This window comes from Numida meleagris, chromosome Z (genome assembly GCF_002078875.1).
Source record: "Numida meleagris isolate 19003 breed g44 Domestic line chromosome Z, NumMel1.0, whole genome shotgun sequence".
NCBI lineage: Eukaryota > Metazoa > Chordata > Aves > Galliformes > Numididae > Numida > Numida meleagris.
In genome coordinates, this window is record NC_034438.1 from 26,805,699 (window position 1) to 26,833,123 (window position 27,425).

General features: G+C 40.9%; 1 protein-coding gene across 7 annotated transcripts in view; it reads left to right on the forward strand.

The window, feature by feature from the left end:
* Positions 834-27,425, forward strand: part of SMARCA2 (SWI/SNF related, matrix associated, actin dependent regulator of chromatin, subfamily a, member 2) — a 108,408-nt gene continuing 81,816 nt past the window's right edge. For 2 of the 7 annotated variants that reach the window (XM_021381277.1, XM_021381272.1), the window contains exons 1-6: positions 834-978; positions 10,840-11,100; positions 15,867-15,990; positions 24,468-24,797; positions 25,599-25,700; positions 26,617-26,866. In XM_021381277.1, coding sequence (XP_021236952.1) covers positions 10,876-11,100; positions 15,867-15,990; positions 24,468-24,797; positions 25,599-25,700; positions 26,617-26,866 — 1,031 coding nt within the window. In that variant the 5' untranslated portion in view covers positions 834-978; positions 10,840-10,875. Of the gene's footprint in view, positions 979-2,119; positions 2,497-2,655; positions 2,749-2,796; positions 3,009-7,741; positions 8,899-10,839; positions 11,101-15,866; positions 15,991-24,467; positions 24,798-25,598; positions 25,701-26,616; positions 26,867-27,425 lie in introns of those variants that run through there. The other 5 variants (XM_021381275.1, XM_021381274.1, XM_021381276.1 and 2 more) reach the window with 5 other exon arrangements.

Here is a 27,425-nt window from a genome sequence, read left to right on the forward strand (position 1 = left end):
CAGCCCGTCACGGCCTGCTCCGAGCGCGGCCCCGCGGCGCCGTTACATAAACAGCGGTACCTTCCGCAAACAGCGCCGGCGATGCACCGCCTCCTGTGGGTACGCGGCTGGGTACGGATAAAGCCCCTCCGGCCCGGGGAGCGGGCAGCGTGCCGAGAACGGGGACGAGGAGTGGCGCGGCGGCGCCATTTACCCGCCCGCACCGCGCCGCCACCGATCGACCGCCGCTCCCCGCGGCCCGGGGCTGCGGCGAGGCAGGAGCAGCCACCCGCCCGCCCGCCCGCGCCGAACGTTCTCGGCCGTCTCCTCGCCGCACCACGGCCGCGGCCCCGAAGTCTCGGTAACGCCTTTCCGTGAGCCTTTCTGTTTGTGTGTGTGTCCCTTTCCGCAGGCAGGTGTCCCGCAGCGCGCCCCGCCAGGTGCTGGAGGCTCCACCGCCCTCCGCCCGGCTCCTCCCCGCTCCGCCCTGCGGCGGCGGGCCGGCCCAGGCAGGCTGTGGGGCAGCGTCGTGCTTCCAGCACCTTCTCCACCTATCCCCGCGGCGCCCGCCGGCGCCTCCTCACGGAGGTGGCCCTAGGCCCGCGCTCCGCTCCGCGCGGGCGGACCGAGAGGCGGCGCGGCGGAGCCTCGGCGGCGGCGCGGCTATCGCGGGCAGAGTCGGGCGCGTACCGCGCCCCCCGCCCCACGGCTTCCCGGCTGAGCGACGGGCGGCGGCAGCCAATAGGGGCGCCCGTTCCGCGCGCAGGGGCGGGCAGTCCCCCCCGGAGAGCCAATGGGAACGGCGCTTCCTGAGCGACGGCGTCGGCGCGGGGAGGTTGGCGGAGGGGGGCCGTGGGCGGGGCCGGAGTTTGGGAAGCGGAGGGAATGGCTGTCACCGGTGAAGTCATGCTCGGCGCCTAGCTTCTCTCCGTCCCCGCTCCGCTGCTCGCCCAGAGCTAGCGGCGCGACACCCGGCGCGGCGCTCCGCCCGAGCGGAAGGTAAACGCGCCTCGCCCCGCGGGGCCCCGCACCGTCAGCTCCGCACTGCCGCCCCTCGCGCTCCCGGAGCGCAGCCCCGGCGGCTCCCCTCCCGCTACGCCCCGGTGTACGCACCGAGCGCGGCGCGGGGAGAAGAAAGTTTGGGTGCGGTGTTTGGGGAATAAGCCCGGCGCGCACCGCCTGCGAGGGAAGGGAACGGCGGCTACCCTTGAGCGGTGTTCGGCCACGGTATTTCGCTCCGTCCGCAGCGGGGACGGAGCCGGAGCGGGGAGCAGCGCCCGGAGCCACCCAGCCGTGCCCCGCCGCAGCTCTGTTGCCCGGGGAAGTTGGGGCGTCCTGCGGCGGAGCGCGGTGCGAGGCTGTCCCCGCGGCACTGCTGGCAGCGGGAGGCCGCGGGCTGGGCGCCTGTCACGGCGCGGGAGGGAGGGAAGGAGGGAGTGAGGGAGGGCCGCAGCCCCGCGCGGGGCTTCCGCCGCCTCCGGTCCGCTCCCCGCGGGCGCCGCGCCTGCCCGGCCCCCGCCCCGCCCCGCCAAGCGGAGCACACACACACACACTCACTCACACACAACGTGCGCTCGCGGTTTGGCGATCCCCTTTCCAAGCGAAAAGCGTTTTATTTCCGGTGTGCGCGGAAATTTTTTTTTTTTTAAATTCGGTCCGACCAGGCGCGAGTGGCGCCGCCCGCCCCATCTGCGGGTACGGGACGCGGCGGGGCTCAGGACCTTGCCGCGCCGGCCGCGCTCGGCACCTGGAAAAGTTCTCTTCTTGCCGGGGCGGGGGCGGGCGGAGGGCGGTGGGGGAGGATCAGGAAGCAGCCCCTCTCCGCGCACAGCGCACGGACGTGTTTGGTGGCCGTGACATGGTGGCGAGGGCGCGGGGTGCTGGGGCGCCGGCCCGGGCTCTGCCCTGAGGCGTGCCCGCCCGCTGCCGCTTATCCCCGCCGGGGTACGGAGCCGCGCGGCCGCTCGGCCCGGCACGGCGGAAGGAGGGAGCGGGGCCGCGTCTCCCTACGCTGCGAAGCCTCTGGGCTGCGGCGAAAACTTTCCGGAAAGGCCGGAGGTGCGCGCGGGGCCCGGCGGGGTGCAGTTCGCCGCGGCCTACGCTCCTCGGCCGGGCCGGAAGCCGCGCGGCGCTGCCGAGGTGCTGCTCTGCCCCGCGCGGGCGGCGCGTAACGGTCCCGCGGACACCGGCCGGGAGTCCCCGCGCGGGGCCGGACTCCGCGGCGAGGAACGGAGCGGAGGGGCTTCGGGTCCTGCCTCTTCCCCACCTAAATTTGTCATGGTGGAATGGCAGTCTGCACACAACTGGGAAAGTTACGGTCTTTCTTGCGGCCGAAGTTACCGTTAAATGCAACCCCCCCCCACCCCCTTCTGCGAGCTATCGTTATTAAGTAAGTAGCTTCGTTCCGTGTCGGTCGGTGTGGCCGCGCGGTTCGCCTCAGTACCGGCTGCTCGCGACACGCAGCCTCGCCGAACTTCGGTGAACGCCGCTCTTTTTGTCTTTCTGTGGATACTTTGGGTAAGTAAATAACTGAAGAAAGGGAGTGATAAAACGCGTTTTTTAAAATTTATTTTTATTTTTACCGCTTTAAGTAATGTGCACACTTTCTGCAAAAAGTGACGTAGGACTTATGACACCGCATTGTGCCATTTGCAGTCTCTTTTGTTTTGTTTCCAGTTTCTTCGGTGTCATTTAACGTTACCCACAGCCTCTGTGGCCCAGGCAAACGCATTTCGGAACCGACTTCACTCAGCAGTGCACCAGTCCGAGGTGGGGCCGTTGCTGCCGTGTGAGCTGGGCATTGTTATGCAAATCGAGGCACACTTTCTCTTCGGGAGCCTAATTGCCCCCTTACTGTCTTTGACTTGGCTTCTTTTGTCCTTTTGTGATTGTAAGAGAAAAATGATGTAGGAGAGTGGTAGCAGTGAAGATAGGGTTGTGTCGGCAATAGAAGGAAAGATCGAGTAGTGAGCAGTTTAAAATACATCCAGAGTTGGGTGTATCACACAGCACACGTGGATCTGACAGAGGTGAGGTTAAAGCTTCATTAAATCCTATATTTCTCTCGTGAGTTATGTCTCAGCTCCAGGATTGGTGTTTCTGTAGTGTTTCATAGAACATACGCGCCAGAAAAGTGTGTTCAAAGCAGTCTCAGATCTTTTCTTTTGTTCATTTCTGAAGTGGTCTGTGAGCATTTCTTGCGAAGTTTGAAAAATGCTTTGACCAATGCCTGGGGCTGGAAGTTGACAAGAGGAAAAAGTGCTCCAGCTAACGCTTGTATGAAATATATTCTTGATAAAAGTGTAAATGAAATTAACATTTCTAGACATATTTTTTTCAGTTTTTGTTGATCTTTGAAGTTGAGGTGACAGTGTGCACCGTAGCAACTTTAAACATATCTGCACTTCTACCATCGGTTTTCATGGCCTGGATTATCAGTGTTGCTGCGAACGAGCAATCCTTAACCGAAGAAGAGTTTTGATTCTTTATATGAATTAGGACATTTTTGCAAATCGCTAAATCGTTAAAATGCTTTTTTCTGTGTGTGTGTATGTTCTCTCTATATAAAGTGTTCCTTGGACATACACGTCTTTTGCACTGTATCAGTTTTAGTTTTCAGTTGTTCAATTGATCCTCCAGTAGAATGAGAAGCACAATGTTGTGACATAAAGATCACTTGTCCTGAAAATGGCAGCAGAGAGCAGCTTATGTTTTATTTGCAAGCTGTAAAATAAGGAATGATGATTTGGAGAAAAAAGCAAGGCTTTCTTTAAGCACAGCTTCAGTAGTTTGCTGGTATAGCAGGATAAGAAGACAAAGACTGAAAATGTTTTATTTTTTTCTAACACATTTAAAGTCAACACTTCTTGTGGGTAAATGTTTTGCTGTATGTGTCCCCACACGTTACTGTGGGGTTGCAGCACCTAGGTGAATCATTTAGAGCCAGGATCTTAAGGACAAATGTTAAGAACACTTCTTGTTAGGACAGTGGTGCCTTTGCCTCATCTTTGCTGATACTTTACTTTAAATAACTTGTATTAAGAAACAGTGTTCTTTCTTCTTTTCTTCCCCACCTAAGTAGAGACCTGTAATTAATTCCTTTCCCTCTGCCTACCTCTAATTGTGGCTTTTGTTTTTCAGAGTCTGACATGACGATGATGCTCAGTAATTGTTATTAATACTTGTAGAAAAGGTCACTGTATGGAAACTTAATCGGTAATCAATCAGTGCTGTCATGAGTCAGTTTGCTGCACCCTGGGTGTACAATAGAACCTACGTATGCAGCAGACATGGGCTTGATCTTGGGCATTGACAGATTTGTTTGTGGTGACCATGGCTGTGGGGTTAAAAGGCAGTTCCTTGAACTTCCAACTGTAGCATCCGCCCTGCTTTTCTCTTGGAGGCTGTTGCCTTCTGTAGCAAATCCAGTGGAAAGGGTCACGTCTGTGCTTTGGCCTCTTCATTGAAGTCTGGTGACATAGCTTAACCTAACTTCTGTGAACTCTGACTTAGGATGACTTCTGTGGGTCTGGCTAGTATGTTCAGCTCCAGCTGTTAGCTGGTCATTTCTTGGTGCTGTTTTAGTGTTTCAGGAGAGTTTAATCTGTGAGTTGAAGTAGTTTGAGAAGTTGCTTTATGGAAAACTGAAATGGCTACACAGTAGGAATAGGAATTTCTTCAACAGGATGCAGACAGCCTTTGGTAGGCAGCTAGACAATCAGTTAAGGCAGTGTCCAGGGGTTTTTATCTCTGGCTGAAGTATCTGGGTAAGCAATTACATTGCAGTATTTCTGTGGTTTGTAGTTTAGGCTACAAGTTCCCTTCCAGAAGATTTTGAAGTTAGAGTGAAGTTATGTATCTGAGTATGCAGAGGCAGAATCTCTCATCTATTACTGTGCTTCGCTTCTCCTATGTGAACAGAATAGTTCTGGTTTATGTTAGCTGAAGATGTGACTCTTCTGCTTTACTGATTTTACATTGTTTCATGTACACCTCTGTTTACTGATTGATTCATTGATGTAACAACAATAGTTAAGACCTCATAAATGTCACTGCATAGTGTCCAGTGGCACCGTGAAACAGAAAATGCTGACTTGCTTTTAAAGACTACGAGTTATTTATTTTAATTATAACAAGCTCTTATCTTTGTTAATCACTTCTTAAACTTTGAACATCTTCATTTGATTACAGTTAGTGGGTGATGCAAATACTGTGAGCCATTAGCAGTATCATTTCAGATTTTGTATGGTAGTATAATAAAGATAACTCCAGGTTGTTCTGCAGTGTATCTCAGTTTTACAGTGCATGTTCTTTAAGCCAGCTTTGAAATGTGACTTCCTTTAAAGATGTCTGAGGAGAAGTGGACTGTAGTAGTTTTTCTGTGGAGTTATGGGGAGAGTGTTTAGCAGCGTCTGTGTGGCCATTGCTTGGGGACACATTCCTCTTTTGTCTGATGTAACTAGCACAGTTTCCTTGCTTTTCACTACCTGTCCAAGGCAGGGGATCTGGTTGAAAGTACAACAACTGAAATTCAGTTTAGGTTGAGTCAGTCACAGACAGGCAGAAGTCAAATTGTATGATGAAGGGAAACAACTAGAAGAATTATAAATACTTGCTGCTCCATCTGTTCCCAGATGCAGTGTAACTGTTCTGTGCCAAAACAGTCTATAACCTCTGGATCATTATGGTTGTCCAGCTGGTCTTGAATTCCTAAGTAGCGCTGGTGATTTACTGCCCGCTGTGGTTTAGTTTCAGATCCATGCCTTTGTTCACTTTGGGTTTGTATCAGGTTTATAGCAAAGTGTGTATAATGTGCTTAAATGCTCTCTGTTCTGAAAGACTGAGCTGATGTATGATGAAAGAGCTGTATTTACAAAACCTTCTAGGTGTGGAAATGTTCGCGCTTAGCTAATATTCCCTCTTAGTATACTCAAATTCTTTGTAATACAGATATGGTCCTCAGTTATTTGCTCTAGAATGAGTGGAGCAAAGGGCTTGAGTATCTCTCTTCAGTTCTTAGTGTTGTGCCTCTTGCTGTATTTCCATTTTTCTAAAGCTACCTTGACAATGATAGATTTATGCTTGTCTGTCTGAACTCTGATTAGTCCAGAAAAGGTGGGAGAAATTCTCTGAGACCACAGTAAGAACTGTAGGATTCGCAAACGGAGAATTAAAACCTCTCTTGTTCTGTTAACAGGGGATAAAGAAAGTAGGGGATTTTGATTTCAGTTTATAGTCTGCCTAGACTTAGGTGTGGGGGAAGGAGAGGAATGAGATGTCAGACCTTGCTGCTCAAATGTGGGAGAAAAGGATCTGTCCTTTTACCTTTGCTCTGAAGGTAATGTCTCCTACTTTGTCATGTTGGCCCCTGACATCAGGAACTGATATTGGTGGGATGACAGTGAAGGTAGAACCATCCCACCAATTTTCCATTACATTTTTTTGCTGCGTGTCAGATGGAATTAGAGAGGCAGTGTGAAATATTGTCTAATATGAAAGTGTGGATGAAGTAAAGGCATGTCACTGAATTCCTCCATACAGAAAAAAAATGGCACGCATTGACATTCATCAACACTTGCTGAACGTTTGTGGAAACCAAACTGTGTATGTGAGCACAGTGAGGCGTTGCCTGGTGTGTTTCAGCTGTGGCAACAGAAAGAGCTCTATACGCAGATTTATCAGGACCTACTGAACCAGCTCAAGGCTGAAGGTGACAGTTTCCTGGATCGCATCATTACCAGTGGTGAAACATGGTATTACCACTATGAGCTGGAGTCAAAACAGCAGATCGTGGAGTGGAGATGTGTGAATTCCCTATCAAAGAAAAAGTTCAAGATGCAGCTTTCAGTGGGTAAAGTGATGTGCGCTGTCTTTTGAGAGGGGAAAGGGCTGGTCCTTCTGGGTTTCCTGGAACCTAGACAAACCATCAGCTCTGACCACTGCATCACAACGTTGACTAAGCTGAAGGCTTGAACTTCTGGAGTGAAACTAGAGAAGAAGACACTTTTCTCTTGCTATATGATAGCACCGGTCCCCATACAAGCTTGAAGACTGTGGAGCACGTTGCAGTGCTGACGGTGACGGTGGGTCACCTCTGCTGGTACAAACGTTTACAAATGTGGCATGCAGGCTCCTGTTTGTCACTGTCGAAATTGCGTAGCTAATGGTGGTGACTGTGTCAGTTTTGTAGCTCTACCAGATACTGTTATTGTGCCCTTTGTTATAATTTCTATGCATATAAATAGGAGGCATTACTTTCAGAGCAGCCTGAGTATTTGGGCTGTTCACTAAAGATATTTGATGAGGTAGGATGTGAATTTAAGAAGTGACATGGCATTACAGCTCTAAAATGGCTGTGTCTTATTGGAAGTCACGTGAGTGACACTGCTCACATTGGAAATCTGAGGAAATTTTAAGATTGGACACTTGAGAAACTACTAGTGTGTAGTACACAGGAGAGTCTGAACCAACAGCCGTATCATTTGGAACATTGAGATTTATTTTTTTTCTGTGACTAAGAGGAGCTACTCGTTAAAAAGGCAGTCAAAACAAATGACTTAACTCTGGCTTTGATGGAGTATTGATTTCATTTTGTTTATATCAGCAAAGGCACCAGAATTTACCCAAAGTTATAACAAGGTTTTCTGGATAGAGCTTGTCCATTGTTGGATCTGTTTTCTCTCTCTCTCTCTCTCCTTTTTTTTTTTTTTTTTTTTTTCCCCCAAGGCTTTAATGAGACTTTTATAAGGGCCTAGAAAAATTAGACATCTACTTTTTACTGAATTTTAATGAGAATGGTATGCCTGCTTTGTGACTTTTTAGTACAATCTCAATTTTAATAAATATAAACTAAGCTATTTTTGAAATATTTTAATTCATAAATGTCCTTTTTAGCAATTCTACTCTGAGTAGAATTGGGCAGGCTATGTATCATGTGCTCCTGTTTATGGTAGTGGCTGTTTAAAAAAAAAATACAATAATTGTGGACTAGTCTTGCTAGAGGTAACTAATTTGCCTCCTTATTCCATGGGTGTCTCTGTACACCATTCATTATTTGCATTCAGGTTATAGTTTACATTATTATATGTTCCAATGATACAGATTTTATAAATTGTTATTTTTTTCTTCCACATAAATATTTTCTTTGATTTATAAAAATCTCTTTGGGCATATTCAAAATGATACAAGATTGAGTGACTATCTGCTTTTAAAGGAGGTGGGGACGGGACTCAATCTGGAGTAAGGAGAATAGGATTACCCTCTAGTAGTCATCATTTTCCACAGGTTGGGCACTTGCTATCCCATTCAGAAGTATTCCAAATTTTCCAAATTTTCTTGCTGGAAATACTTAGTGTATACGTAAATGACCTTTTAAGTAGCAGTGCTGAGATTAGGGCCAGTTAATTTTTAGGCAAATGACAAGTTAAGTTTGCAATAAAGGCAAACAGAAGGGGAGATTTTGATTATTTTTTTTTTTTTAAATACATAGGTGTAAATGAAGTATATTATGGAATAGATTATTTTGGGATACTGTGTACTGACAGTAGTTTTGTAATTGATTGAGTTGTAGTTCTGTACGCATTTGTCTGGATAATGGAGTTGGTGCTAGATTCTACTTCGTTGAATATACTGAATTTGGTTAGTACCGTACAGAGAGACTCAGCTTTGACAGGATCAGTATTGCGTTTTGCAGTGGAACCTGTCTTGTATAAAAGCTCTTTGTTTTGTGGAAATATCTGTTTTCCAGCCAAATTCTGAGAAATTCCAGGCATCTTACAAGAAGCTATGGCATGATGTATGCAGCTGTGAACATATGATGATGCAGTTCCTTCTGTGGCAATGTTGTGGGAATGTGAGGGACTGATCCGTGACTCTACTATTTTGATGTTACCTTTTGTTTTGAAGAGAGAAGCTTCAGAGGTATCTCTTTGTTTTACCTTGCAAGTAAATAAGGTCCTAAGGTAGCTTATTTCAGGTAAGGCTGGATAATTTTAAATGAGTTAAGCAGCCATTGTTCTAATTTGTTGCCTTGAATCAGAGCAGAGTAGTAGGTAATAAAATCTAACAGGAGGAAATTTATAAGTAAAAGCTAGCAAACCATTTTCTATCCTGACAGAACGTGCAGATAACTAGGGGTAAATAATTGAAAGTAGTCTTGATGTGATAGTGTTTTATCTTCTGTACTGGACCTGGTAAGTGAAGATTCTTGCTCGTAAAAGAAAAAAAAGATGAGTTCTGTAAACTTTGAATTCCCTAATTGCCATCATTAAACACAATTCTACTTTTCTTTCTGACGTGTCTTGCAGATGGGCATCTTTTCTGCTTTGGTAGAGATCTCAGGAGGGTACTTTGCTTGTCTTCAGTGTCTGTTTCTTAATTTGACTTCTGTGAGCCAGGGTGTTAGCAGTGTTACAATGTGGGTTTATGTAAGCACTGTCATAAAAGGGTTACACCACTTATTCCTGTTAGAAAGTAATTACTGCTAACCAAGGCTTGTGTATAAACCGTGATGAACAATCTTCTGTAACAGCTTCTGTAAGGAGAGAATGAGGAGAGAATATGGGTCAGGGAGCCCCATAATGTCCTGTGGAGATATCGCGAATTAAAATACTTCTTGTAAAGGCCCATTTTTCACTGTACTGGATTTATTATTCTGAGACAAGTAACTGTGAACTGGTAAAGTTGTTGTAAAACTGTGTCAGGAATAAATTGAGAGAGCAAGCTAAGCCTGTATAACGGTCAGCAACTGCTGAAAGTGGTGATCCCACTTGCTTCTTTGTGCTAGTGTTGGGATCCATCTGTCCTTTCAGAACATCAATTCAGTAACCTAAAAGGTTGTAATTTATTTTCTTACACAGCGCTACTTCTGTGCTGTCTTAGTTACTTAGATAATGAGATCACTCTGTGATCAAACACAAGAAAATGAAGCTTCTGGGAGAGGGGAATACCAAGAAATATGACTGGTCTTGTTGGCGTCAACTATCAGTTCTGTAAAAATATGGCAGTTATGTCATTGCATTACAATACTCTGACATTAGTAGACTAAAAGTTCTCAATACTAGTTGTTGATAAATGTTTTCAGAAAGACGAAGGATATTTCAAGCCTGTACCCTTCCTCAGTTTGTTCTATTAAGAACACAGAAATAGAAAACAGTAATAGTTGTTTTTCGTGCTTGTAAAAGTGTGCCACTTGTTCTCTGAGCCCTTACTGTTTTGTAAGCCATTTGAGCCGCATTCTCTTGGCTTGTGACATCAGCAAAACCCCTGAAGTGACTTCTAACTGTGTTCAGGCCAAAGTAATTGTTTTTTCTGTTGTGTGTTTTGTTTGATACTGAGGTAGTATATAGAGACAACCAGAAAAGTCTTCAATATCTAACAAAAAAAGTCAGAAGATAACGTTAATAATACTTGTTTTGCTATATCCCTGTGAATTTTATGAGAATGGCAGTCGCATGTGTTGAGTGGATTTCTGAACACACTGTATTGTAGAGTTGCACAGGTATACTCTGTCTTCAGTAGTACTGTACATGACTGCATGTTGTGTTATTTGATGACAGCAAGTCTGTTGAACTACAATTTTCTCTAGTAGATATTTCTCATAGCCTGCTAGCTGCTTTGTTCTTATACTAATATATAAGTGTCCAGAAATCGACTGAACTATCATGAACTTCCTCTTTCTGGTGGGCTTTTTGAAGGGCAGTCAAACCAGTGTTCCGTATTAAGGATCATTTAAGCATTTTCTGCTGGTGACAGCTTGCATGCATGTGTGTGATGATTGCCAGTAGATTTTATTTATTACATTTTCTTGAATGCCCTGATGTCATATAGAAAATGTCTTTGTTTTGTTTTTGTTATTATTAGTGCTATTCTGCTCATTGAAAAGGAGACAGAAAATAGATGTCCACGCCCACAGACTCTGGTGCCATGCCTCATCCTGGTCCTTCCCCTGGACCAGGGCCTTCACCTGGACCGATTCTAGGACCTAGCCCAGGACCAGGGCCATCTCCTGGCTCAGTTCACAGCATGATGGGGCCAAGTCCTGGTCCACCCAGTGTCCCGCATCAAATGCCAGCAATGGGGCCAACTGATTATCCACAGGAAGGCATGCACCAAATGCATAAGGTAATAGTTTATTACAAGTGAACCTTTTATTTTTAGAAGTTCTCCCCACTGAAAAAAAATCCCACTTCTGCTGCATTTAGGCCTGCATAACTGCTACTAGAATTCATGTATCACCTGCAGAACTGCAACAACACTCTTAATTCTGTCTTTATTGCTAAAGATGACGAATGCATCAGATTACATACAGCTTCTTTGTTCTTAATACATTACTTTGAATTACAGACTTAGTAGTTCAGAAATTTTCATTTTTGAACTGTGTGCTTTCTGGTAAGCTAGACCTTACAAGAGAAAAATGTTGGAATTATAAATATTAAACCCTACAGTAGATGATTATAACCGCCTTTTATTTTTTGTCCTTACCTGTTTTGGAGCATCTCGTCACCATGTTACATTTTTCTGAGTTGTTCTTCAGTTTTGCATGATTTAATTTGATTTAATTTTGATTTTGTTTAGTTTTGATATTCATTTTAATACTTCTAATGGTTTGTGCTTAGAAATTGGTTTAATCTTCTATGTTGATGAAAAACTTTGCTTCCAAATAATTTTACATAGACTTCTTAGTAATGAATTTTAAACTCCACGTTGTAGAATGTCTGAATAATTCTTCTTTAGCTGTTTTCATACACTTGAAGTGACATGTACTTGGAATATTCTTAATGTCTTCTGCTTTCAGAAAACTTTTGCAGGTGCAGAATTTTCTTCTTGAGAACAGTCTCTTATGTACTGTCATTTTCATGTGGCTGTGAACCGTATATTTGGAACTAATGATCACTTAAATTTCACTGATATGCTACTTTTAGAAAAATGACGCAACAGCTTTTAGAGCCAAGATTCTGAAGGTGTTTTGCTAACTTTTGTTGATGGCATATGTTACTTTTATAAGCTGTTGTGGAATGATCCTCGCTGACTGACAGGAGCCCACCTAAGCCATTCTCTGACTTCCTCAGCAAGACAGGGCAGAAGGGTGCAGAAAATACAGTGAGAAAGTTAGTGGAATGAGAAAAGCACAGGGAAATCACTCAGCAGTGGCTGCTGCAGGCAAAACAGACTAGATTTGGGCAAGATTATTGGAACTGGTATCTGCAGAGCTGTTTCTCTCACTTTTTCCCATTCCTCTTTCTCACTACTACTGTGCAGTGTTTTAGCCTTTCTCAAAACCATTATCACTGAGGTGCAACCGGCTCGTAGCTCAGCTTTGGCCAGCAGCGGGTCCCTTTTGGAGCTAGCTGGAAAGTGGATTTCAGCTAGTGTGGAGCAGCTGCTGTGCTCCGCTTAGAGGCCATCTCTGCAGCTCCCTGCAACTGAAACCTTGCCATGTAAACTTACATGTTATGTAAGGACATCAGTAAAGAAATTCAAATAATAATATAAAGTAATGTAAACATATTTTAATTTTCCTCATGAATTGACAACTTTGTATTGTCATTTTCACATATGGATTAATTTTAGTCATTAAAGCAGTTAAAACATTGTCCATTCAATAGAGACATGACACTGCCAATGCATGAAGAACTGTATCATTAAAATTTGAAATGAAAATATGCAAAAGTAGGTAAATAACTGATTGATATAGGTTGATATAAGTAAGTTATGATTCCTAAAGTTTGTTTACTTAAAAGCAGTTACTATGAAGTCTGTATATTCACATAATAACCCAAAAAGGCTTCCACAGGAAAACTTACAATTGATTTACATAATACATATTTTTGATAGAAACAATAAGTTAATTATCTTTCCTGTTACTTGCTCAAGTAATATTTGGACTACCAATGAAATTGCCAGGAAAGTCAGATTTATTGATGTGCATTTGAGGTGCAAGAGAACACTGATTCAAGGAGAGATACTTAAAGAGATCTTTTGGGGTGCTGTGAAATGGATAAACTGTGACAGTCTTGGATTTTCTCAAGAGCTGAAAATAATCAGAAGGTGGGAAGGTATTAGAGGAAAGTATAGTTACATGATTGCCTTGATTTTACTCTTCCAGGGAGTCCACTGTCATGGGCTTGCCTAGCAAGGTTTTGGTAATGGTGCTGCTGTTACATAGGTTCAAGTCATCAGCTAACTTTGTAACTATGTAGTGTTTCAAAGAGGTTGTGAAAAATAACCATTTTTCAAGTTGCATAGTCCTTATCTACTTGGTTTTATATATTTTCCCATGGACAGTTGTAGTACTTCTGGATTAAATATATCCTTGAAAACACAAGTCTCATTGCGTAAGTTAGCATCATTGAAACTAATTTTGTCTTGGAAGAAATTTATGCCACCTTCGTCTTTCTTTTAGCTTTTTTAGTAAAAACAGATCCGTCAGTTCTACCTTTTCTAATCTGTTTCTAATGAATTTCTCTGTTAGACTTTCACAGTATAATTTCTGCAAACACAATGAAGCAAACCCAATTTTTTTTATGCTTATTCTCCCCTCTGTTTAACTTGAAGCATTTCAGTTTGTTCCAGGTTTTGTTTTGTTTTCATTTTTTTGAAAAAAAATATCTTAGAAAACCCTGTTATTTTGGTCAGCTCATCTTCCCACAGAACTATTCCTCCAGCTGGCATTTCTGTTTATGGTCTTGTGCCTGTCCTTCCGTTCCTGTTTGTTTTGCCTTACCTTCTTTTTGAAAGGAGAAATGTGGGCCTGTATTTACTTTCTTCTTCGTTGCTGCCTGTCATTAGTGCCCAAACGGTTTGTCTACCTCCTGTGTGCTTGTACTTCTGATGCCATGGGTAGGTATGTTGTGTACCATCTCAGTCTCTTCAAAGTTTCCAGTGTCAACAGAGGCTGCACTATTGCTTTCCGTTAATGCAGTGACACCCATCCCTGCTGTCACACCACAGATGTGTACAGGCATAGTCCACTGTTACAGAAATCAGATGTGGTTTACTGCACAATATGTTTCTCCTCTTGGAGGTCCTAAAGTTTGAGTTATAGATATGTACCGAGGCAAAATAGGAATGGTTCTGGCTGCACAAGTGTTTCTGTTTGTGTAATATTCAACTCTGTGAGCAAGGTGTGAACTAAGCATTCTCATCAGGATTGGTCCCCTTTATAAATAGGGGAGAAGAGGCAGGAAGAATGTTTCGTGTTTCAGGAAAGGGCGTTAGCTTTACTTGGTCAGCACAGTGAAACTATTTTTAATGTGTCAGTCTATCTCTACATTTCTATTCTGTATCCCAAATTCATGTACTCAAAAATAGCATATCAGATTTTTTTTCTAATACAAGTTCTTTTCGCAAATGTTTTTATACTGACATGATTAAACAATTTATTGAAACAAAAGTCCACTTTGCCTCTCCTTTTTTTGTATCTTTTCTCCTTTTAATCCTTAGTTTCTGGTAAGGAAAAAATGATGGCAAAATGCTTCAAAAATGCTGATTAAAAAACAAAAAAACAAAAAAACAACTTTTTGTTTAAAGATACTTTAAATCTAGTAAAATTATTTTGATGGAAAATTGAAAATTGTTCTGAAGGATTTACAAGTAAAATGTAGAATTTTATTTTCTTTCCCATTTTCTATATAAAAAGGATAACTTATGTTTAATTAATCCATATACAAGAAATTTCTAAAAGAGAAGAAATTTGTCTGTCTTTTTCTTTAACATAATGTAGTTTCTTAGGCACTTTTTTGTTAACAACCTGTATTTTTAATTGGAATAAGTTTTTCTAACTCTTTTTAAAAAAAGAGTTCACAATTAATAGGCATGCATTTATATAAAACAGACTGCAAGGTCTCTCTGTATGATAGGGCTTGCAGTAACACTAGTTAGTGTGCCTGCGTGTATGTTTTAGAGTGGGGCAGTTTGATGTCTCTGTATAGAGATGAGTGATGCCAGCCTTTTCTTTCCTAGTACCAAGCCTTGCAAGCTCTCTGAAGTTATTAGTGAGTAAGCAGAATCTCATTTCAGTTTAGGGACCTTGTTAATTTTTGTTCTCAGGTAAACCTTTTTGGTTTTCTTAAGGCATCTTTTTCTTCTGATATTGCTTTTTCCATTGTTTTCATGGTTGGAGTCTTACAGTTTCTATTAAGGAGCAATTTCCAGTGCCCTCATGCCTCCAGCATGTTTTTCTGACCCCAAGCTGTCTTCTCTGCACCGTCTTTGGAAGACATTTGGCCCTGTTCTGCATACCAAGTACCACAGTAACTGTAGTTCTTGAGGAGTGAAAAAGGTGACAGGAACTGTAGGGAGCACAAGTATTTGAGTAGAACCATGTCTTCCATTCCTTGGTGAACGATGAAATAGAGCTGCCTTAACCTCTTTGCAGGCAAAACTAGGGAACCTCTAGCAATAATATCTTCGTGTTTGAAGAGAAAAAGTGTTTGGGGCATTCCAGAAGAGCAGAGACAGAAAGGGCAAAGTTTAGGCTAAAAATAGCTGAAGCCAAGCCACAGGCTGTACTTTAACAAGTTGGTGTATGTTACACTGCTTTGTAATATGAGACCAGTGCCGTTCATGTGCTTGTATGTGGGCAGTTTGCCTCCCTGGCATTGCCAAACGAATCCTAAGGAGGAAAAAAAAAAAAGTAAAAAAAACAAAAACAAAAAACAAAAACAAAAAAAAAACAGAAAGGGAATGAGCAGTCCAGTGGTGCTTTGTGCTTTCCAAAATGTTTGATTCCAGGGGTAAATGTTTCAGCTGAATTAATTTGAATGACTGTTATGAAAAGTTTCTACTTCTGTACTTTCTATTTATTTAGATTTTGAGTTAAACTCCTTTGGATTTTTACAGTAAACTTATACATTGTTTTTCTTTAAATACTTACTTTGTTTTCACAGTCCATTGATGGCTTGCATGAGAAAGGAATGGTTGAAGACGTTCACTGCAGCTCCATGAAGACTATGCGACCTCCTCACCCTGGAATGGCCCCACCTCAGAGTCCAATGGACCAGCATAGCCAAGGTTCATACATACTGTGCATGCTATATGAATTTGGGGCACCATTATGCCACAAAGAGTCAGCAGTTCCATGGAATACTTTCTAATTATTTTCATTCATCTTTGTTTGGAAAACCTTAGCTTATATCAGGGAGCAAGGTGAATAACATCCTGTCTGCAGTATTCATTGGTCATGTATTGGAAAAAAGAAAAAAGACATTTTCTTAAAGTTCAGCTCTGGGGCTAGGGCAAACAATTGGAGTAAGTCTGTTACAAATTTCAGCTTGTGTCTGTAAAACAGATGTGGCTAAATGGAAATGCAATAGAATATTATCTGTTTTATTCCATTGATGAAGGAATGGTAGTAGAGAAGAACCCAAGCAAACCTGAAGAAACCTTCTTTAATATCTACAATGTTTTATCAAGGGCTGATGAAACTTCTTGCCAGTTATTTTTTATGCTGGAAAATAAGAACTTCTTTTAGTACATTGTTGCTTATCCTTGTGTCCTTTTGCTTGTACTGTAAAAGGACATAACGTTTTGTAAGCAGCTCAGTACGCTGGAGATTTAACTGGTAGCACCTGGCAGTATTAATTAGTTCAGCAGATGAGACTTTGTGTTTTGCATGATTAACTGTATTACTGTAACACCTGAAGAATCCCACCTAATGTTAAGATTCTGGTTTGATACTCATTTGATACGTTAAGAGACCTGTTTGCTGTGTTTACACCTTTATTACAGAGAGTAAGTGAAATGCTGGAAGGATAAAACAGATGCAGGTTAGCAAAATGATTTTACCTAGACTACTCTGTGGCTTTTCAGTTTACTGTGACTGAGACCCTAGTGGGTAATGCATCATTTGAATCCCTATCTTGGACCTTCAACACTATGAAGTATTGTTTTCCAATTACACTGCTTAGTATCAGTTAAGTGAAAAATAACTTCTACTGGGACAAATTCTCCATTGATTAAAACATTTTCACTGACTTCAGTAGCATGAAAGCATGATCACTTGAAAGCAGAATTTTACCTGACTTTGCATTCACATTCACTGTTTTTCTTGTAATGAACTTGTTCCTTAAAATGAAGAGAACGTTTAGTTTGAAGATGAAAAATGGGCCCAACTCGAACATAGTTGGTTCAAATATACAATAACCAAAGTTGCAAATGCTTCAAGTGCAGAAAACTAAATTGTCTGTCTTCTTTTCTGTGCTAGCTGAGATCAGGCTTCTGGGTTGTGTTGATCTGCAACAGATTGTAGCATTAGTAGCATCTGTGGTGGCTTAAAGATTGCAGATCCTTGCTCTCTCTTTCTTGTATGTCAGCAACAGTTGCAAGGTAAATCAAGAACGCTGGAGTTCTCATCTGAGTAGGCTTTTTCAAAAAACAGTTTAAAAAAACCCAAACCACCAAAATGCTGGTGTTTTAAATACTCTGTGTTAATGAGGAGCTTTTCAGCTTTCTTTGCTTGTTTGCCATCTGTTTTTCTTCTTATATGATTGTTTTTTTCATGAATGAAGTTGGTAGCAGTAGAAGCTCCTCTGACAGGTGATAAGAAGATCTTGTCTGCTGACCTAGTAACTTCTCCCCTAAATGTATATTCCCAGGATAGAAAACCACACTTCTTGATAGCCCTTCAACATGTAGGATACTTTCAATCTGATATACCAGGGACTTAGAGTTGCATTTCCACAAGCTCTGAGAAAATAGGATATGCAGTAAAAGAGACTCTAAAAAGACAAGTAAAAAGTAAAAGTAAAAAGTAAAAGAGACCCTCCTCCCTGTGAGTGCCCACACTAGAGAGGGAAGATCATGTAAGTTTTTATAAATGCATGGAGAGATGAATAGTGAATCTTCTAATTCGGACAAAATCTGCAGATATGTTCGGTACGTTATTAGAAAATAAAATTTACGGTATAAAGTACACTTGGAGATTTTGGACTGGTAGCTTGAGTTTATTTTAGTTGTATGCAGTTTTAACAAGATGCAAATCAAGTAGAAATTACACGTATTGGTTCTAGGTCTTTTTTTCCCCCCATGGTTTATTGCTTGTAGGCCTGAAATTGAAGTAGGTGAATACATGTAATAATTATTGTTATTTTTAAAAGTTCAGTGGAAAGTAGCTGAAAAAGTTCAGACCACTAGGGAATGGATGACTCTGTACTTCTGCAATTAGTTTGAACACATAAGCAGAATGGTTACGTATCAGGGTTAGCCTAGCACTGATTCTAGGTAAAATAATGTTGTCTGTCTTGTAATTTCATATGGCTGTCTATGATGCAGGCCATTGGAAATAGTTTTATTGGAAAATCAGTACTGTCAAACAAATATACTGTTCTCTTTCGGAGACTGTAAGCTAGGTTGGTTTATTAAACTATAAACAGATGCAGAATGGTATTTTTATGGTAGGTAGCACAATCAAACTTAGCCCATGTAACAATAAAGCTAGTAGTAGTAATAACAGGCACAACTTTGGCGGCCAAATACAAAAGTTACTTGAATTGTTACTGTCTGACAGTAATTTAAGAGAGGAATAACACTGCATAAAATCAATATAAGCTTCATTAAATATATTAACCTTATCAACGGGCCAATTATAAAACTCACTAACTAGAAGTTGATCATCGAATTGGGAATATTTCTAGTTAGTCTTGTATGACTGTTTTTGGTTCAGTGCTGTTCAGCGTATGTAGGTTGCTCTGAAAGTGATGCCTCCTATTTACTTGCATGGAAACATACAGCACAGTAAGAACGTAGTACTGTTTGATAGAGCAAACTCTCAGCTACAGAGCACTGTTTTTCAATATAGTCACCACCATTAGCTGTGCATTTTTGCCAGCAATGAACAAGAGCATACATGCTGTGCTCATCAAAATGTGGACCAGAAGAGGTGACTCACTGTTTCACAGCTGCTCTGAGAGTGCCATTGTTAGAAAAATGTTGCCTGTGCAGTCTATCTTTCATCAGCCCAAACAGATGGAAGTCAGAAGGCACCAAGTCTGGACTACAGTGTGGGTATGGTAGGACAGCCCAGTGAAAACTGGTAGTGTGCTCCATGATATTCAAACTGGTATAGGGCCTAGCAGTATTGTGTTGCAAGAGAAAGGTTGTCTTCTCTGGCCTGACTCTGGACGTTTGAGCCTTTAGCTGAGTCAGCATCATGATATAGCAGTCAGAGCTGATTGTTTGTCCAGGTTTCAGGAAATCCAGAAGGACCACCTCTTTCCTATCCCAAAAGACAGCACACATCACTTTACCCACTGACAGCTGCATTCTGAACTTTTTCTTTGATAGGGAATTCACACATCTCCACTCCACAGTCTGCTGTTTTGATTCCAGCTGTGTTATTGACACCATGTCTCATCACTGGCAATGATGTGATCCAGGAAGCTGTCACCTTCAGCCTCGTGCTGGTTCAGTAGGTCCTGACAAACTTCCATATGGTGTTCTTTCTTTTTCTGTCTGAGCATTTGTGGGACCCACCTGATGCACCCCTTGTGATACTCCAATGTTGCCATCGTTTCCAGTGCATTGAAGCCAATATTCACCTCTGTACACAGTCCCATTTGTAATCTGCAGATTTTCATGGATGGATTGATCAAGGTGCTTTTCATTTTGAGGTGTGACAACTGTGCGGGACCATCTGAGATGTGGCTTGTCTTCCACATCGCTTTTGGCACAGCTGAAACACACCACCCACTGCCTCAGTGTGCTCACATTTACTGTTTAATCTCCACAAGCGTTCAGCAAGTGTTGATGACTGTCAGTGGATGCCATTTTTCTGCATGGAGGAATTCAGTGTCACACTTCTTCTTCATATGTACTTCCTTATCGGATGCTGTTTTGTCACGTTGCCCTTCTGTTGCCATCTGTTGCATGGCAGCAAAATGTAATGGAATATTGAGGGGAAGATTCTGTTTTTTTTCTGCTGTACCATCAACATCCACCTCCGGCATTGGTGGCCAACATAATAAAATAGGAGGCATAACTTTTGGAGCACTTCTATTTGTCAGTTATCTGGAAAAACCTACAAAATCAGTGCTGATAGTTGTCTTTTGTGCAGGTAGTGTAGAATTATGTCACAGGAAGCAACAATGCTGAAAAGAGTTCTGGTTGCTCTGGCGGAATTTAATGCATATTCCTATATACAGTGTTTGAAACCCTGAGATGCAATACAGTACTTGCACACAGGATCAAGAATGAATTGAATGAAACATTGTATCACATTGCATTCTAATACCTTCAGTTAATAATGATATTGAGAAATATTTAAGGTAGTATCAAATGTTTGGAGCATCGTTCATACAAAGAGACTAAGCTGAGACCTCATACACTGAACAAAAGAAGCAACAAAGAGTGAGCCATATTCTTTGCAGTGATGCCCAGTGGCAGAACAGGAGACAAAATGCACAAACTGAAATATAAAAAGTTCCATTGGAATATAAGAAAACATTTTTTCACTGTAGGGATGGCTGAACATTGCCAGTGTTATCTGTAGAGATTGTCTAATACCTATTCACGGAGATAATCTCAAAATGCTTCTGGACATGATAATGGGCAGCCTGGTATATCTGACCCTGCTTGAGCAGGTGGTTGGGCTAGATAATCTTGGAAAGTCTTTTCCAGCCTTAATGATTCTGTATAATGGTATCTTGAGTAGACAATACATAAAAGAATGATTTTGAAACTTGGAAAACTTGTATTTTTGCTTAAAGAGTAGTGAGCTGCATTTTTTTTTATAGCTTGTGAGAGGTAAATAAAGGATGACTTGATCAGTTTGCACATTTCCAGATGTTAGAGTGGAATGTAATAGATGACTCACCTTAAAAAGGTGTAGGCAATTTTGATACCTGCCAATTCACATTTTATGAATTTGGACTATATTAAATATTTGCCTCTTACTTCAAGAAATATTATTAACTTTTGGGTCAAGGATTACCCAAATATTTGTGGTAGGTTTTGCAACACTTGAAATTTAAGTTAGTCGTGGTTGTCTTTCTGATAAATTCTGTAACCCAAGGTGAAGGCTTTAGATCTGTTTTATTCATGTTAGGTAGACTGCAGAAACCATAGGGGTCCCTTATTGTCAGAAATCTGTGAACCTGTAAACAGACTTCAAGATCCTGAGAAGAGCTGTGAAGCTAGGAGAGGAATTAATAGTTTTAATTTTTGTGAATGGGAAAGTGGATAGCGTTCAGAAAATGCTCTGAGAATTTGTGATAAATGCACGAACAGTCCTTCTGTATGTGGTTTATGGTTAGAAGTGATCAGAAAATCAGATTTAATCTAGACTTTACATGTTCCAGTAAAGCCTTTTTAAAAAAAGAGTTTTTGCAAGGGTGTGTTTCTAAGTACCAAAGCATGTATGCACTTAAAAAAAAACAACCAACCAACCAAAAAAACCCAACTCAAAGTGTATAAATAAATACATAAATAAAAAATTAAAATCAGCAGCTCACTGGAAAATGTACATTCAGAATTTTGTGGATATAGAAAATGTGCCTGTAAGTGTGGATTATAAATTAGAAATAAATTGAACTGCACATGTGGTTGTAGATGTATACGATCTGTGTAAACTGAACTTGCTGCTGCAAATAAACAATCTTGAAATGAGGACCACTGAATTTAGAGCAAGTCAGGACAGAATTTTCAAGGCAGTGATTATTACAGTCTATGAAGAAACAATTGGTGGATTCTTTTTGAGGTGATGAGACTTACCTTGATGAGTGAATCAAAAACATTTCTAAATTAAATCTGTCATTCTGGTCATAAATACATATTTTCAGTTTCCATGATGGTCACTAGTATTGAGATTTTTGCTTTTATTTATTTATTTTTTAAACTAACACTAATTACTAAAACATACAGAACTTTATCATTTAGATTCTGGATTTTACTTCTTGATGTTCAGTAGTGAGCTAGTGCAGAAAGAATCTCTTGCTAGTTGTGGCAGTTGCTTTTTGTTGAATCGTACTACAACGCCATTGCTTACAAATGCTGGACATCAATTTATAGCTGGTCTGTATACCTCCTCTTCAGTTATTATTGCTATCTGTCTCCCCAGCAGTTACCACTTTCCACTGCCAAATTGCAGAAAGGGTAACATTCCTGACTATTTCCAGTGACCAGTTTTCTTTTCTTGAACTCAGGCACAATGATGTCCTTGTTTTAGTCTTAAAACCTTTATTTTAGTGCTAATAGATTATGTAGAAAGGGAAGTCCACTGCTCTGACTTCATAGTTGGCTGTTTAAATAATAATCTTAGCACATTTAACTGAATTTGGGCTGTGTTAGTGTTTTCAGCTTCTGTGAATGAACTGTGCTGGAATTTTCTGTATTGATACTGGAAGTATGAAATTTGCTGTAAATTGTTAAAATGAGCATTAAAAAGCAGAGTTATCCAGAAAATTAGATGTATGTTTAGATTTATTTAGTAAGAGGAGTGGGGAGATGCTGCAAAAGGAAGTCTGGAATTCACGTGATGGTGGCTATAAAGTGGACCGAAAGTGGAACTACAAGTGGACTGAAACAATTTCCTGTGTTTTCCTGGAATTGAGAACAAGTGAAATGCAGTTACTCTGACACGGAAGTGGCACACAGACCAATTTTGAATAGTTCAAGTGGTTTTACTTGCTATTAGTAAGTGTAAGCATAAGAACTTCAGGTGTTCAAGGTTCTGGGACCTAACCTATGTATACCTTTAATCACCAACTGGTATTTGTTGAAGTTCTTATTAAGTTAGTTTACAGAATTCATCAAGATTTTACAGTTTCACAACCCATATTCATTGTCCCTATTGTTTTTCAATTAACTGCATTTTGCTTTCTGATAATTGTTAAAGATGAAAAAAGATGTGTTGGGTCACCTTATCCATGTGCCTGCCAGCATATGACCTCTCAGCAGTTTAATTTCTCCAGTCCTAGTTTTAAATGATTTGTGCACACAGGGCCTCTTTGTCTTTTTCTTGATTGAGAGTTTCACAAGAACTGATGTTAGCAGTGGCCACTCTACCAGCAGGGAAGCTTTATTCATTTCTTAACTTAAAAAAAAAATAACGGTAGATTTGATCTGACATGATCACTGTATGTTCTAAAATGTTATGCATTCTTGTTGTTTATGGTGAGCTTATACTTGATTCTTCTATTAAAAAAAAATGTAATTGATGGCTGAAATGACCATTAACATAAATACCATACTGAACTAAATTTCTATAATTTTATCTTTATCTTTCTCTTAAATAAAATTCTCTTACATTTACCTTCTTCTGTAAGCGTATAAACTTCTTACTAGGTTTAGCAGGAATATTTTACATATATGATCCTTTGACTTTTTAATCATTTGTCTTAATTTTTAGTGAAAGTCAAGATTTCTTTTAAATATTTCATTATTTGAAGTGATAAAAAATAAGGTTCAAGCACCATTGATTCAGGATTTTGCTTGCTGCCTTGGAGCTTCATTAGAGTACTGCTGTTTTCAGCAGCTTCTTTATAAAGTGCATTTTGTGTTGGCAGTTGTAGTTCCAAGTTCACGATAGGCATCCATAGAAAAAGGTACTTGATGTTCTTTGTCTTACACAAAGATTTAATCTTTGTGAATTAAGAAGCAGTCATGTAGAAACCAAATGCTTCCTATTTTGGTATTTGGAGAGTTTTGCAAAGAAGATCTGTGTCAGTGAATAGGTGTTCTTTGATGCATGTGCATTAAAAAAACCTGAATACATCAAGTTGCAAAATATACAGTGAACTAGAATCATAGAATCCTTGGAGCTGGAAAGGCTATTGAAAGGTCATCTAGTCCAACCTGCTTGCAATGAACAGGGATGTCCGCAGCTAGATCAGGTTGCTCAGAGCCCTGAATGGGCCATCCACCACCTCTCTGGGCAGCCTGTTCCAGTGCCTCGCCACCCTCACTGTAAAATACTTTTCCCTTATATCCAACCTAAATCTCTCCACTTTAAGTTTGAAATAATTTCCTCTTGTTCTATCACAGCAGACCCTTCTGAAGAGTCTGTCCCCTTCCTTCCTGTAGTCCCTTTAGATACCGAAAGGCCGCTCTCAGGTCACCTCGGAGCCTTCTCTTCTCTAGGCTGAACAGCCCCAACTCTCTCAGCCTGTCCTCATAGAAGAGGTGTTCCATCCCTTGGATCATTTCTGTGGCCCTTTTCTGGATGTACTCCAACAGGTTTATGTTTCTCCTGAGTCTAGTCTAGAACTAGTCTGCCATCCTGATGTTTCTTTGTTGTATTTCATGTTTAAATGTATCTTTCCCCAAGTATGGGGAAGGTTGTTCTTATTAGGAATATTTGAACCACAGAACCATAACTGCTCAGACAACAGCTTACATAGCTAATTTCAGGTGGCACTTTGTTCTTGCAGAAAATATTACAACCATCCTGACTTGAGAGAAATATTTTTATACTCTATGTACTGCCAAAGAAATGTGATGGAATTTAGATTTGACTAGCCAGGGTGCAAAGTTTGTGATCATTTTGTCTGTTCTAGGTTATATGTCTCCACACCCGTCTCCACTAGGAGCACCAGAGCATGTGTCCAGTCCAATGTCTGGAGGAGGCCCAACTCCACCCCAGATGACTCCCAGCCAACCAGGACCTATTATACCTGGAGACCCACAAGTTATGAGTCAACCCAACAGAGGTCCTTCCCCTTTCAGCCCTGTACAGCTGCACCAACTTCGGGCTCAGATTCTTGCATACAAAATGTTAGCTAGAGGTCAGCCTTTACCAGAAAACCTGCAGCTTGCTGTTCAGGGAAAACGGACCCTTCCTGGCATTCAACAGCAGCAGCCTCCCAGTGCCTTCAACAGACAGTCTGGTGAGTGCATCTAGGCCTTGTGTCATTGCACAAGTAATTCTTGAAGTTCTACTTGTGGAATGTTACAGAAACGTGGTATTCACAATTATAATTTGGGACAGCATTCTGAACTTTTTATCCTTGAGGAAGTGCATAGAACATACCTATTATTAATAGAATATTGTACACAGAAATAGAATTGTACACTTCAATTAAACCTGACATTTTTTGAGTGTTAATCATAGTTTATCAGTCACAATTTTATTCTTCTAAGAGTGAATTTCCAGTTTCCTGTTATTATGCAGAAAAAATATATACAAAATTTGGAGCAGATTAAAGTAAAACAAACCATGTGTAGTGTGCTGTTGAGAACATATAAGGAAAAGAAAATTTTCTTTATTAGTCTTTTTCTTTCAATGATAATAAATGTTACAGTGCAGCAAGCAAAGCACATTTTGGTCTTGAGAAAACTTTGTTAACATTAAACGCCCTGTGCCTTTTGTATTTTCTGAACACTTTCATTACTGAGTGAGTATTAGAAATTGAGCGTTAAGTTGATCTTGTTTTCTTGTTAGTAATGATTTTCATAGTTCATTTCAGTGTATACGACTTTGCTAGCAAGTAGAGGTTGTTTTTTTTTTTTTTTAGGAGACATGATTTTACTAAGCTTTGTAACATATTTTATTTCACAGTAAAATCTTCACAAAATCATATTTAATGCACAGAAACACTGCTTGCCTGAATAGGCTAACACGCTGGAAAGCAGAATGATTGTTGAATGCTTGTTTCTTAATATGATTCTTTCCTCTGTCAAATTCTTAGGTATTGGGATGCATGCAATGAGTGGTGCTGCAACTGGACCAGGGCCTGCTGCAGGAATACCCGGACATACGGCTGCCATTACCCCTAAAACTTGGAATGAAGGTACAGAGAAATATAATTCTCATTTTATTTCATACACAGAGTTATGGTTAAACAGTGTAGGTAGAGGCCGAGAAAAAGATAGAAGGAAAAAAAATGGAAAAGTAAAAAGTCATGCAGATGAAATAGTGTAACCTTTACTGTGCCTAGGACTTAAATATCAAGGAGAATCTAACCATTTATTCATCTATGAGTGACTTGGCCAGATGAAGTTATTGCAGTTAGGCAGTGTGAACATGAAGCACCTTTTTATAATCAAAGTGAAATACATAAGCTGCCTGAGGGACATCCATAAAATATACTTAAGCTGTATTCTCAGCATGCTTAATTGCAGGAAGCTTCTCTTTCAACTCTATTCTTTGTTATTGTAAACTCAAGTTTTCAAACCGTGGCAGAATGAGGCTTTTTATTTTTTAAATTGCTTTGAAAGTACAGTGTAGTCTTTGAGATCTAATGAGTGTTGTAATATTTTTTTCACCACTTAGTGTGATAGTAATTTTTAAATAAAAACATTTAGATTTGGATTTACAGGCTCATTTTATGGTTTGAGAGTAGAAGAAGGTCTGTATTGAAATTAATTAGAAATTACTAATAATATATTTTGAATTTATTTTTTAAGAGAAATTTGAAAGTAAACATAGAGAATAATATGTAAGTAAACTTGAGAATAATATGTTTCTCATTCAGCAGAAATCTTATACGTTGTTGTTGCTTGTGGGTAAATCTGAGGATGGTGATGACTTTGACAGTTGATGGATAGTTGATTTTTTTTTAAATATAGAATGAAGGATATATCAGTGTGTGTTTATCTGGTAATTTTGAATGTTTTTCTGAGCTCATGTTCTTCTGCAGAAACCATCTTGAATTTCTTCCTGTGTTCCATATTTCATGTTATGAATAAGTATTTTTTATGATTCAGGCCAAACCCCAGATATGAGCGTCTCCAGTGCACCGCAGAAGCTTCCTGCACCGTCCCCTAGTGGGAGGCCTTCTCCTGCCCCCACTGCTGCCCAGCCTGCTGCTGCTATGCCTGGGCCTTCTGTACCGCAGCCACCACCTGGACAGCCTTCTCCCATTGTTCAGCTGCAGCAAAAGCAGAATCGCATCAGCCCTATTCAAAAGCCGCAAGGATTAGACCCTGTTGAAATTCTTCAAGAACGTGAATATAGGTAAAAGTGAATAATATGATTGAAGTACATATGCAGTTTGTTATTTTTCACTTTCTAAAGAGGGAGTCCTTGCAATCCAGTATGGTAGTGACAATCAAGTTAACTGAGTTTCCAGAGAGGAACCTTGACAAAGAAAAGTAGAAACGTTACGCTCAAAAAGATAATCTAATTCCACCCCAAGTTAGGAACTAGGAAAGTGTGCTGACAGCATCACTGCAAACCAGCTAAGTTTAAAATAGGCTCAGGGACTCTTCTTGGTTACTGTATTATTGGATGCTTCAAAAGACAAAAGTTAGGAAATCTAAATCCTTGTAATCTACAGAGAAACAAATATACTGTGGGAAGTTTTCAAAATTATAAGCCAGTTGCAAAGGGAACAGTGAAAGTCAAAAGGCTGATAAAAGTGAGTGACTAGAGCAAAAGCAAATTTTATTAGTGTGATCTTGAGCTTGGCTGAACTCCAAAGAGAAAGGAGGTCACAAGCAAGATTAAAGAAAAGGTTACCAGGAAACGTGGTCTTAAAAGTTGCCTCCTGAGTGCCTCAATTAGGTGTTGATTT